Raw genomic sequence first — 12,483 nt, 5'->3', positions numbered from 1 at the left:
TCAAACTCTGATATTAAAACTACTTTTACATGTTAGGGGGGAAAAACTGGCCAGGGGGGAAAAACTGGACGAAAGGTGTAGACGGAAAGATATATTAAATGAAAAATCAGGGGGGGAAGAATTGGACTAGGGGGGGAAGAATTGGCCTAGGCCACTTTTTCCCCGGGGAAAAAATGGACTAGTCCCTTTTTTCCCCGGGGAAAAAGTGGCCAGGGGGGAAAAAATGGCCTGTTACACCGGGTCCTTCTCCTGATTGCTCGACATTTGGTTGGGAAAATAGTAACAGAGTTGACTTGTTTGTATCAGACATTTTGTTATGATTATTGTTAAAAGGTAGAAATTATAAATGATGCATTTCATTTGACCACATTTACTCAGTCCTAACGTGACATGTTTGTTTGTTACTAAAGAATGCAAAACTACATAAATAGTAATTATTGGCTTTTGAAAACATAATAAAATTAACACGCTAGGTGCAGACGACAAAGGTGTAATTATCAGGTTTTGACGCGCCATGCGCAGACGACAAAGGTGTGAAATTAAGCTCAGTGTTTTGCAGTTTTTACTTCGGATTAAAGATTGATAATTAGGTGCGAATTATGGTGTTGGGACCGTCAGAATCACTTTGAATTAACGATTTCTTCAGTTTAACGAAGTTCGGATTAACAATGAAATTTTACATTAAACAAAGAAGAACCACAATTGGGACCTGAAAAATACTTTGAAAATTATGACTTCTGATTATCGGTGTTCCAAATAACAGTGTTGAAATGTATTATAGTATGACACAACCTTCAAACAACTACAGACATGGTAATGCGAAATTAAACAAAAGGTCAAATGCATCATAGAAGTGTATGGAACAAGACTGGTTATACTGGATAACTTGTTTTTGTGGAATTTTCAAAACATTATAAATGATTAAATTGGTAATACAAAAGCACATTTAAATGCTGTAAACAATTGATTATGTTGAATTATGATGCAATGAGATTAATATGTATTCACACTTAAATGTTATATGTATAAATCTTAGCCATGTGCGAGATTTGGGAATCCTTAAAGCTGTTTTCAATCCCAAATGATATGATTTGAATTTACTGTTTCAAGGCGATGATCACAGTTTCATTTATTTGGTCATTTGATTTAATAAATGACATAAGAACCAGGGCTCACTGCGTCGTTTGACATTTAAGCCATTTGGGAAAATATTAAAAATTGGGCTAAACAAATTCTCATTTGAGAAAATGCTAAACTGTTGTACATTTTTCTTGAAAATGTCTGTCATTTTAACTTGGACTGTTTTTATAATTGTTTTAATAAAAGAGAGCGCAATTTAAACAGTATTAGAAAACAAGTCTGAACCAAACCGAGAGACCGCATGTGACCTAATTGCTATTGAAGTGCTTATGCTAGTGGGCCAATCAAAATTGAGCTCGAAATGACATCGCTTCACTCATGCACAGACACTGTGTATTTTTAATACACGGTAAATATTGTGATAGGAACAATTTTGACAGGTGCTCAAAATGGTAAACCCATTTACGCATATCAACTTTAAACCTTTAATATTTTACAAACAAGAAATGTGTTTGTCGGAAACACTATGTCCCCGTCTGCGCCGCTTTGATTTTTTTTTACCTTTGACCTTGAAGGATGACCTTGACCTCTCATCAATCAAAATGTGCAGCTCGATGAGATACATATGCATGCCAAATATGAAGTTGCTATCTTCAATATTGCAAAAGTTATGGTAAATGTTAAAGTTTGTCCAAACAAACCAACCAACCAACCAAGCAACCAACCAACAAACCAACAGACAAGGCAAAAACAATATGTTAATTTGTCGTTTCATGCAATTGTATTGAATTTTTTTTACATATAGAACAGATGTTTTTGCTATTTTCAATGGTTAAGAAATGGGTACGAATAAGGTCTTTTTGACGATGCTACGAAGCATCGTCTAAGTTATCATATCATGAAAAAATTCTTCACAATGGCAACCTATGTAAAAGACAGAGCCAGTCCGATTGAGATAGCTCGATTTTTCTTCTCCGCATACCTCGCTGATTATCATTGATAAAGGTATAGGAAGCTCAGCTATAAATAGGACAGCATATTCTGGGAAAAGATTTAATAATAGTTTGAAAACATTAATTTTAAATCAGTTATATTCAATCCATTATATGTTTATAGATCAATGAAACAACTATGCATTTTCTGTATTGTATTTGACATTTGTCGTGATTCAGTAAATAAATTGCGAATCAAAACGTGTATAATAAACTTCAACGCGATCATGAGTGTAAAGAAAACGAATTATTTCGAACCTGCCATTTGTAAACATTGTAGCGACTATGGTATATAAACAGCATAATAGCCATATTATATCTGTGATACTTGCTCTTCTACATGCTTTCTCATTTTGCATATTTAATAAACTTTTCAAACATAAATTACAGAGCCACATCAGTGCACATACAATTCATTCGTTTGTTGGATATTGTTTTCTGTTTTAAACATGTATTAGGTCATATCACGGAGATTTAGTTAAGCTTACCATGTGTTCATGGGCGAACTCACGTATTCAATTGCTCTTACGACTATGTGCTCATACCCACTTTTGATCGGGAATCATCATGAAATTATTGCCGTACTTAACGAACAAACATGCCTAAGCTTATTGAATTAGAGAAAAAGAACAATAAGAACATTGGATTGTGAAATCACGTCCGTACACATAGCATCATTAACTTAGGAAAGGAAACAACGAAATATAAAGTTTGGTATGATATACATGTGAAATTAAAGAGCATGGTGTAATTAAAGAGCATGTCAAGTTTTGAATTTTTATGCTGAAACGTAATGTTATAAACCACAAACGTTTTACTGTAACAGACAGTTTTTTAAGATAAGTGGTACAGAAAATACACGTCGAATACCTTTTTAAAGATATTTCTTGTTATATTTGATCGAGAATGTAACCCGCCTCACAGTTTCGCTGAAAGGATCAAGTTCCCCACAGGTACTACTTCCCCGTACCCCCAATTTTTTTTGTACCGTACATTTTTCGTATCCAATTTTTTTCGTACCCAAATTTTTTTCATACCCAAATTTGTGCTTGTAACCAAATTTTTTTCGTACCCAATTTGTTTCCTACCCAATTTTTTTTTGTAACCAAATCTTTTAACGTACTTAATTTTTTTTAGGCATAATTTTTGTACCCAAAATTTTGGTACCCATTTTTTCCTACCCAAAATGTTCGTACCCACATACACAATTGTGGTGATGTAGATAAACTTAAATAGATGCTTTTATATCAATCCTCTTCAAAAGCATTGTCACACCAGTACTGTCAGTACTTTGATTTCATATGATGTTGTTCTATGTGTGCAGCAGGATTTGTTTGCAATCTATGTAGTAAATGAAATGTGGTCATATGTTACATGCAATTGATCTATGTTGTTTAAAATGCCCGTCATGTGATAGGCCTGTAGTCATATGGACTTTCACTATGAAAACTGTGCTTCAATGTAATAACTGATGTTTTGTACTTTGACCAGTAACATTTTCATGATTTACAATATTACAAACCATATCTAATATTTTGATATGTAATATAAGCTTGATGTCGTTAAGTAAAATAAAAAAAATAAAAAATGTTAATACAATTATTTGATGATCATTTTTTGGGCGCCAATGATAAAAAACTGATGGCAACTTTAGTCCCGCACAAGCCCTGAAAAATTCATCTCCTGCTAATGAAACTGGAGATTCACTTAGTTTTTCTTAGTTATGACATTTTAAAAGCGTTTGCAATTATTTTCCCTTAAAAAAAAAGCAGATGTGAACCCATCAAACTGCAATTAACAAGCCGTATATATATAAAGGTTATTGCAGACTATCACCTGCAGGTATTCTTCAGGGCAAGGGCAATGGTCCTCCTCCTTCTCACCGGCTTTTGGTGAAAGGTCCGGAATGGGAGGCTTCCAGGACTTTCGCTCACTGAACATATCCATGTCCTGTAGAAATCAACAATGACAATACATTTTAACAAGAGAATAGCAACAATTCACTTTATAAACATAACTTTTTGAAAGATTTACGTTGTAAAAAATTAGGGTCTCTATTAAATAGTTCATAGAAAAACAAGGGCTGTTTGCAAAACATGCATGCCCCCCATATGGGCTGTCCGTTGTACTGGCAGCCATTGTGTGAATACGACTTTTGTCACTGTGACCTTGACCTTTGACCTAGTGACCTGAAAATCAATAGGGGTCATCTGCAAGTCATGATCAATGTACCTATAAAGTGTCATGATCCTAGGCAAAAGCGTTCTTGAGTTATCATCCGAAAATCATTTTACTATTTCGGGTCACCGTGACCTTGACCTTTGCCCTTGTGACCTCAAAATATCAATAGGGGTCATCTGAAAGTCATGATCAATCTACCTATGAAGTTTCATGATCCTAGGCATATGCGTTCTTGAGTTATCATCCGAAAATCATTTTACTATTTCGGGTCACTGTGACCTTGACCTTTGACCTAGTGACCTGAAAATCAATAGGATTCATCTGCGGGTCATGATCAATCTACCTATAAAGTTTCATGATCCTAGGCATATGCGTTCTTGAATTATCATCCGAAAATCATTTTACAATTTGGGGTTACCGTGACCTTGACCTTTGACCTAGTGACCTCGAAATCAATAGGGGTCATCTGTGTGTCATGATCAATCTACCCATGAAGTTTCATGATCCTAGGCATATGCGTTCTTGAGTAATAATCCGGAAACCATTTTACTATTTTGGGTCACCGTGACCTTGACCTTTGACCTAGTGACCTCAAAATCAATAGGGGTCATCTGCGAGTCATGATCAATCTACCCATGAAGTTTCATGATCCTAGGCTTATGCGTTCTTAAGTTATCATCCGGAAACCATTTTACTATTTCGGGTCACCGTGACCTTGACCTTTGACCTCACAATCAATAGGGGTCATCTGCAAGTCATGATCAATGTACCTATGAAGTTTCATGATCCTAGGCCCAAGTGTTCTTGAGTTATCGTCTTGCAACCACCTGGTGGACGGACCAACCAACCGACCGACCGACATGAGCAAAGCAATATACCCCCTCTTCTTCGAAGGGGGGCATAAAAAGCCCATAATCACATCAACTGTTCATATAATACTATAATGTGGTTTAAAGGAAATGTAAGTACTAAGAATAGTGTTATTGATTTCATGGTAGGCAATAAATGAGTGGTGAATAACAGACATTTGGACTTTTTTTATTTATTATTTTATCAATATGTATTTTAACCAAAACCTTAGCTATGATAATACTGCATGAAATGCATAGTCACCAAAACATGTATAATAATATTTATTATTCTTGAAAATGTATCTCCTCTATGATCTAGATTACCACTTTTGATAAGAAAATTCACATAGAATGATGATGACATTGTTTGTTGTTGTTTTTTTATTTCAGTAAGCATATAGCCTCTTTCCCTGTTTGTTCAGCCACAAGTTCTTCTCAGCCACATAAGAGTTAAGTTGACTTTTTTACTCAATGAAACATTTTCCACACTTTAAGACATTTCATTGATATTTTATGTCTTAACAACACCCTAAGCCAAATAAATTTGGATATCAAGACTTCCATACTAACATGACCATTCTAGGCAGGCACCCTAGCAACCCTGATTAGTTCATATCTTCTTATCAATCTGTTATATATGTCATCATTTAATAGGAAAACTTTTAATGTTTGTAATATATTTTAAATAGTTCAATGTTGTGATATTCTTATTAAACCAATATAGTGATTAAAAGGGAATATTTTCTAAATTATTGGTGTTTTATATTAAATGCATAATCTTTGCCTAATCATTTTTCAACCTATATAAAATTGATGTTTTTTAACAAAAAAAAAACATGTATGTGATAGACGTTTCAAAATAACAAGAGATGTGTTTGTCAGAAACACAATGCCCCCTAATACACCGCGCTTTTTTTTAACCTTTGACCTTGACCTTTCACCACTCAAAATGTGCAGCTCCATGAGATACACATGCATGCCAAATATCAAGTTGCTATGTTCAATATTTCAAAAGTTATTGCAAAACTTGACTACATAAAAGTTTTAAATTTTTTACCTTTGACCTTGAAGGATGACCTTGACCTTTTACCACTCAAAATGTGCAGCTCCATGAGATACACATGCATGCCAAATATCAAATATCAAGTTGCTATGTTCAATATTTCAAAAGTTATTGCAAAACTTAAATATATTACAGTTTTAAAATTTTGACCTTTGACCTTGAAGGATGACCTTGACCTTTCACCACTCAAAATGTGCAGCTCCATGAGATGCACATGCATGCCAAATAGCAAGTTGCTACATGTATGTTCAATATTTCAAAAGTTATTGCAAAACTTGACTATATAAAAGTTTTAAATTTTTTACCTTTGACCTTGAAGGATGACCTTGACCTTTTACCACTCAAAATGTGCAGCTCCATGAGATACACATGCATGCCAAATATCAAATATCAAGTTGCTATGTTCAATATTTCAAAAGTTATTGCAAAACTTTAATATATTAGTTTTAAATTTTTGACCTTGAAGGATGACCTTGACCTTTCACCACTCAAAATGTGCAGCTCCATGAGATGCACATGCATGCCAAATATCAAGTTGCTATGTTCAATATTGCAAAAGTTATTGCAAAACTTTACTGTAACCTTAAAGTTTTGGGACAGAATGACAGACAGACAGGCCAAAATCAATATACCCCCGATCTATCGATCCGGGGGCACAAAAATAAGTTATTCAAGTTATATGTGGGTGATAATTTTCAAAATAATTAAGTGGTCAAGCTATGGGATTTGATAAAACTATTGGATAGAAGGATAAACTGAAATAAGATTTATGATTATGATTCATATTATATGCACTTAACTTAAGGCTTGAGTCGTAGCATTAGCATTTACAGTGTTCATCGCCAAAATCAAGCAAATATTAATTCTAATAAATTTTTGTATTGGTATACAACTATTTTGTGGTAGAATATTTGAGGTCACATAACCCCAAACCAGAACTCCTGTTCAGTGCATGCTGCCTTAGGATTTGTAAAATACATTGCAAAAGGTATGTTTTGGTGTCAAATTGAAGGTATATATGTAAGCAATAAGAAAAAAAGCCATTTTTGTGCGCTACTTTTTCTGTTGAGGGTTCCCGGCTTTGAAAGAAGGTCATACTATTTGAACCCAAAATGGCCACCTCCACAGGTGTCAAAACCGGTGTGCCTATTCTAAGGTAAATATTTAGTGTGACAACGTAAAGAATTTAATGACATGCATTTTTTCAAAAGATTATGCATTTATCTTTCCAATGATGTATGATGATATAGTGGGTATACGCTTGATCATGGTAAAATTGATATCAAACTTCCAACTATTTCATATGTAATATAGAAGGAAAATCAATTTGGCACGCGTAACCTTGAGCAAATATAAGAATATTAATGAAAACTTGTCTGCTGAAAATTTCCAACTGGTAATGTAAATGACAGATTGCTGGTTTCAAAAATACCATAGGTTGCGGTTCTGCCAAAAGATTTTTGTGTTACTGACTATTTGGTTATATATAAATGAATGATTTTGCCTCTCATTTGATGGATTGGTGATTTCAATGCTGATAAAATGAAAAGCTATTCTGTCTTTTGGCATATGTCTGTCATTACATCTCTAGGATCTGTAATTTCCAAAAAGCACTCGTTAAATTGTAGAAAACACAATTCGAATCAATATTCTTATGTTTTCCATAAATATTCTACCACTTTCTTGTTGAATACTAATACATTCATGATTTAAAAGTAATATTTAATTGATTTCAGCCTGGAACACTATAATCATTAAAAAAAAATATAAACACTTTGGCTTACGATTTTTATTTTCTAGATAGCTTGCATGCGGCATGACATTTTATGTTATGAAAGATAAATATCTCGGACTTTCTTCATTGGATGATTTTGGACATTTTAATCCAATCAGGAAAACGTTATTTAGATCCATGCTTAGCGATAAGGTCATAGAAAACAAGGGCTGTTTGTAAAACATGCATGCCCCCCATATGGGCTGTCCCGTGTAGTGGCAGCCATTGTGTGAATACAATTTTTGTCACTGTGACCTTTGACCTAGTGACCTAAAAATCAATAGGGGTCATCTGCGAGGCACGATCAATGTACCTATGAAGTGTCATGATCCTAGGCAAAAGCGTTCTTGAGTTATCATCCAAAAATCATTTTACTATTTCAGGTCACCGTGACCTTGACCTTTGACCTTGTGACCTCAAAATCAATAGGGGTCATCTGCAAGTCATGATCAATCTACCTATGAAGTTTCATGATCCTAGGCAAAAGCGTTTTCGAGTTATCATCCGAAAACCATTTTACTATTTCGGGTCACTGTGACCTTGACCTTTGACCTAGTTACCTCAAAATCAATAGGGGTCATCTGCGAGTTATGATCAATCTACCCATGAAGTTTCATGATCCTAGGCGTATGCATTCTTGAGTTATCATCCGGAAACCATTTTACTATTTCGGGTCACCGTGACCTTGACCTTTGACCTAGTGACCTCAAAATCAATAGGGGTCATTTGCAAGTCATGATCAATCTACCCATGAAGTTTCATGATCCTAGGCGTATGCGTTCTTGAGTTATCATTCAAAAACCATTTTACTATTTCGGGTTACCGTGACCTTGACCTAGTGACCTCAAAATCAATAGGGATCATCTGCAAGTCATGATCAATGTACCTATGAAGTTTCATAATCCTAGGTCAAAGCGTTCTTGAGTTATCGTCTGACAACCACCTGGTGGACGGACCGAAAGACCGACATGAGCAAAGCAATATACCCCCTCTTCTTATCCAAATTTTGGGGAAAATTGGGGCGGGTGGGTTGCTTTTTATATTTTATTTTATATGTCGGACCTATATATAAGTAATGAAATGTTCACGAATTTGTTGGCTTATATGCATAATGCCTATATGTATGTATGTATGTAAAATAATATAAAACAAGTAAATTCTTTGAATTGATATCCCCCGCCAAAATACTTCTGGACACAAATATTTCTGGACAGATGGACAACGCAAACATCATTCTCTTATCCATTTATATACTCATATCAAGTTTCAATGAAATCCGTCAAAGCACTTCCAAGATATGACTCCAGACACACAAAAAAAGCGTTTTTTCAAGATACAAAGGGCCATAACTCTGTAATTATCCAATGGTGTACAAAGCCATTTGGCTACATCATCCTCTTATCCATATATATATAGATATATATACTCATACCAAGTGTCAATGAAATCCGCCAGAGCACTTCCAAGATATGGCTTCGGAAACAAAAGTGCCAGACGGACAGACAGACCAACGGACAACGCCAAAACAATATCCCTCCGCCTATGACGGAGGATAATAAAAGAAATACATTATCAAAATTCGACTATTGTGGTTTTTTTTTAACCCTTTTCATATCATGTTAGACATATTCTGACATTCAATTAAACATTGACTACACAAAGTATTAAAGAAAATAAAAATCTGTAACAGAACCCTTTATATTATTTTTTCAGTATGACTATATATTATTGATTAAAACATGGTATGCATGGAGCTTTATAGGAAATTTCAGGGGTGTCTCCAATACTAAAGTAAATACAATTTCCTAGACAGCCAACAGCTTGACTAACTGTAACATTGGGTGACACCTGTGTAAATTCTAATTTATATCTTGCTGACAAGGGCACAGACGATTTTTGGGTGGTCAACTTTCAACGATGGGGCTTGATTATACAAACCACAAATGTACTCATCATACAGGTCCGCGAGAGTTAAAGTTTTTGCACATTTTGACAAGCCGTACCAATCTTTTACGGTTGTAACGCCGTTTCTACACCTCAAAATAAAAAACATGCTGTTGTTGTTTTCGCTTGATCACATAGATTTTAGACAACGCTCGTGCACCGTTAACAATTAATAATCGTCTCGGAGACATTGAGTTGCTGATTCCCACTTCTAATTCAGCCGTTTCGTCCTGAGTATTTTGTGGCTTGATTTTTTATACGGATTTTTTTTTTCAAAATAAAAAACGTTCGGGCAGGACAATTTTCAAAGGGCGGGCGGGGATGAGAATCTAGAAATCTATTTTCTATTGCCTAATGAAGTGTGACTTATGGTTTACTGCCCATTTGTGACATCACAAGTTGCCTCCCTTGTCATGGTTCAAACAGAAATCGCAAACCTAAATTCAAGCACTTTTCAAGGACTTTTTAAGGCCAAATTTTCATTTTCAAGGCCAAGAACAGTACGTTAGTTTCCTTTTAAAAAAATGCATTTTCAAACCAGATTAACACAGTAAATGTCATTTAATTGCTCAACCTCATTAAACTTATTGCATATTAACTCATACATGTTATTTAATTACATACAAATACATGTTTTAATATCCATCCTTAACTCAATGAGTCTCACATATGTATTTACTTTTTAAAGTTATTACAAACAAATAAATTGATTCTCAATTTCATGTTTTCTGTGTGGGTTTCCCCTTTCTTGTGGCTTTTCAAAGCGCTTTTCCCCATCCCCCAACATCAATGGTCTTCATACATTCTCGACAATGTGCTTTTCGAATGTCATTTGTTTTCTGTACCCAGGAATATTCAGTTAACCACCCTGGTTTGAAACGACACTTCCCCATCAATGCGTTTTCACTCGCGAAAATTGATCACAACGAAGAACTTCTGACGTAGTACACATAATCTGTGACGTGTACACATAACATTTCGTACTCAATAGTGTAGGAAGCTTATATTTCGTACTCAACTTTTTGCGCGAAGGAATTTATGATAAATTTTCATAATATTTCCCTTAAGAACGATTTAAGTTAATAATTAAAGCGATGATAAACGTAATTTTGAGCAGAAATAAACATTTTCAAGGCTTTTTTACATGAAATAAGCACTTTTCAAGCACTTTTTCAAGGCCAACCTTTGTTCAAAGGCTTTTCAAGCCTAGGACTCATTTTCAAGCACTTTTCAAGCCCTGTGCAACCCTGCTTTTGGGTTCATGCTACTTATTCTTCAGCAAATTTCTTGAAATTGTATGCATTCATTGTACAAAAAAAAACTAGAGCTTTGTCACAGACGTGACAAATACCCACACTTGCCGCATTGACACAGAATATTTTGCATGTTGTCTTCACAAAAAACAGTTTAATTTTTTTTTTAAACGCACTAAGTGACCCTGTGACCTATTTTTTCACCTGCCATGACCCATGTTTAAACTTGGCCTAGACTTCATCTAGATGCAACTTCTGACCAAGTTTGGTGAAACTCTGATGACAACCACTTAAATTAGAGAGCGGATACCATGCTCAATGTTTAAAACTCACTAAGTGACCCCGTGACCTAGTTTTTGACCCGGCATGACCCATATTCGAACTTGAGCTAGACATCATGTAGATACAACATCTGACCAAGTTTGATGAAGATCAGAGAAAAACAACTTGAATTAGAGAGCGGACACTTAATACGGACCAACAGACAGACAGACAGACAAGCTCACTCCAATATACCCCCATAAACTTCGTTTGTGGGGTTATAATAAAATAAAATGGAATTTTGTTTATTTCAGCGTAAGATTGTACAATCATTTCAGTTATGGTCATAACAAGCTCTTGAAAATATTCATTACATGACCGTCATGAATGACAATACCACCTTACAATGGAATCAACAAACATCTTCTCATGTTCTTTCTTCAAAAGTAAGATATGACAACTTTTTCCAACAGGTTTGACACCTACACCGAAGGGCTCTTGGCGGGTGGCGATCTCAATCAGAATGATAGCATAGGCATATACATCCCCCTCCTGCGTCGGCTCGAACTTCTTCATGCCCATATGCTCTGGTGCCACATAGATTATTGCACGCCTTTCCTTGATTTCGTCATTTTCCTTGTCAATAATTTCATCATTTTTGCGTAGAATCTTGAGACCAAAATCTGCGAGTAAATACGTTAATTTAAGATAAATTTAGAAACATATTCAGCACAGAAAGAACAAATTACTGGAAATTTTTTGAATTTCAATAAGGTACTTAACTGTTTGATGATTTAATAGTAACAAGAGATTGCCAAGCAATATTGTCCCCTACAGGTGAAACTCCACCATTGTCAGATTATATTTTTATATATTTGTTGCCATAGCAACCAGAATTATTGACGTAGGAATGAAAGAGTGTGCATCATCTCCATATTGCCATCTATCCATGTTTCAAGTTTCATTAAAAAATATTAAGAACTTTTAAAGTTATCGCAGGATCTAGAAAAGTGTGACAGACAGACTGACTGACAGACAGAGCGCAAACCATAAGTCCCCTCCGGTTTCACCGGTAGGGGACAAT

The 12,483-nt window shown here is 35.1% G+C and overlaps 1 protein-coding gene and 1 long non-coding RNA gene across 10 annotated transcripts in view; both read right to left on the bottom strand.

The window, feature by feature from the left end:
* The window catches only part of LOC127861598 (speract receptor-like), a 767,747-nt gene that overhangs the window by 448,513 nt on the left and 306,751 nt on the right, over positions 1–12,483 (bottom strand). For all 9 annotated transcript variants that reach the window (XR_008040289.1, XR_008040290.1, XM_052400229.1 and 6 more), the window contains 2 exons: positions 11,886–12,082; positions 3,909–4,022 (listed from right to left, as the gene is read on the bottom strand). Coding sequence is in view for 7 of the 9 variants with exons in the window: in XM_052400229.1 (XP_052256189.1) it covers positions 3,909–4,022; positions 11,886–12,082 (311 nt within the window). In the remaining 2 variants the exon portion in view is untranslated. The remainder of the gene's footprint in view (positions 1–3,908; positions 4,023–11,885; positions 12,083–12,483) is intronic.
* Positions 4,023–8,866, bottom strand: LOC127861603 (uncharacterized). Its single transcript, XR_008040293.1, has 2 exons — positions 8,502–8,866; positions 4,023–4,553 (listed from the first exon to the last, which is right to left on the bottom strand). It is a non-coding gene; the product is annotated as an uncharacterized LOC127861603 (long non-coding RNA).

Source organism: Dreissena polymorpha, chromosome 16, assembly GCF_020536995.1.
Source record: "Dreissena polymorpha isolate Duluth1 chromosome 16, UMN_Dpol_1.0, whole genome shotgun sequence".
In the NCBI taxonomy this organism is placed as follows: domain Eukaryota; kingdom Metazoa; phylum Mollusca; class Bivalvia; order Myida; family Dreissenidae; genus Dreissena; species Dreissena polymorpha.
This window is presented reverse-complemented; position numbering and strand designations above follow the sequence as displayed.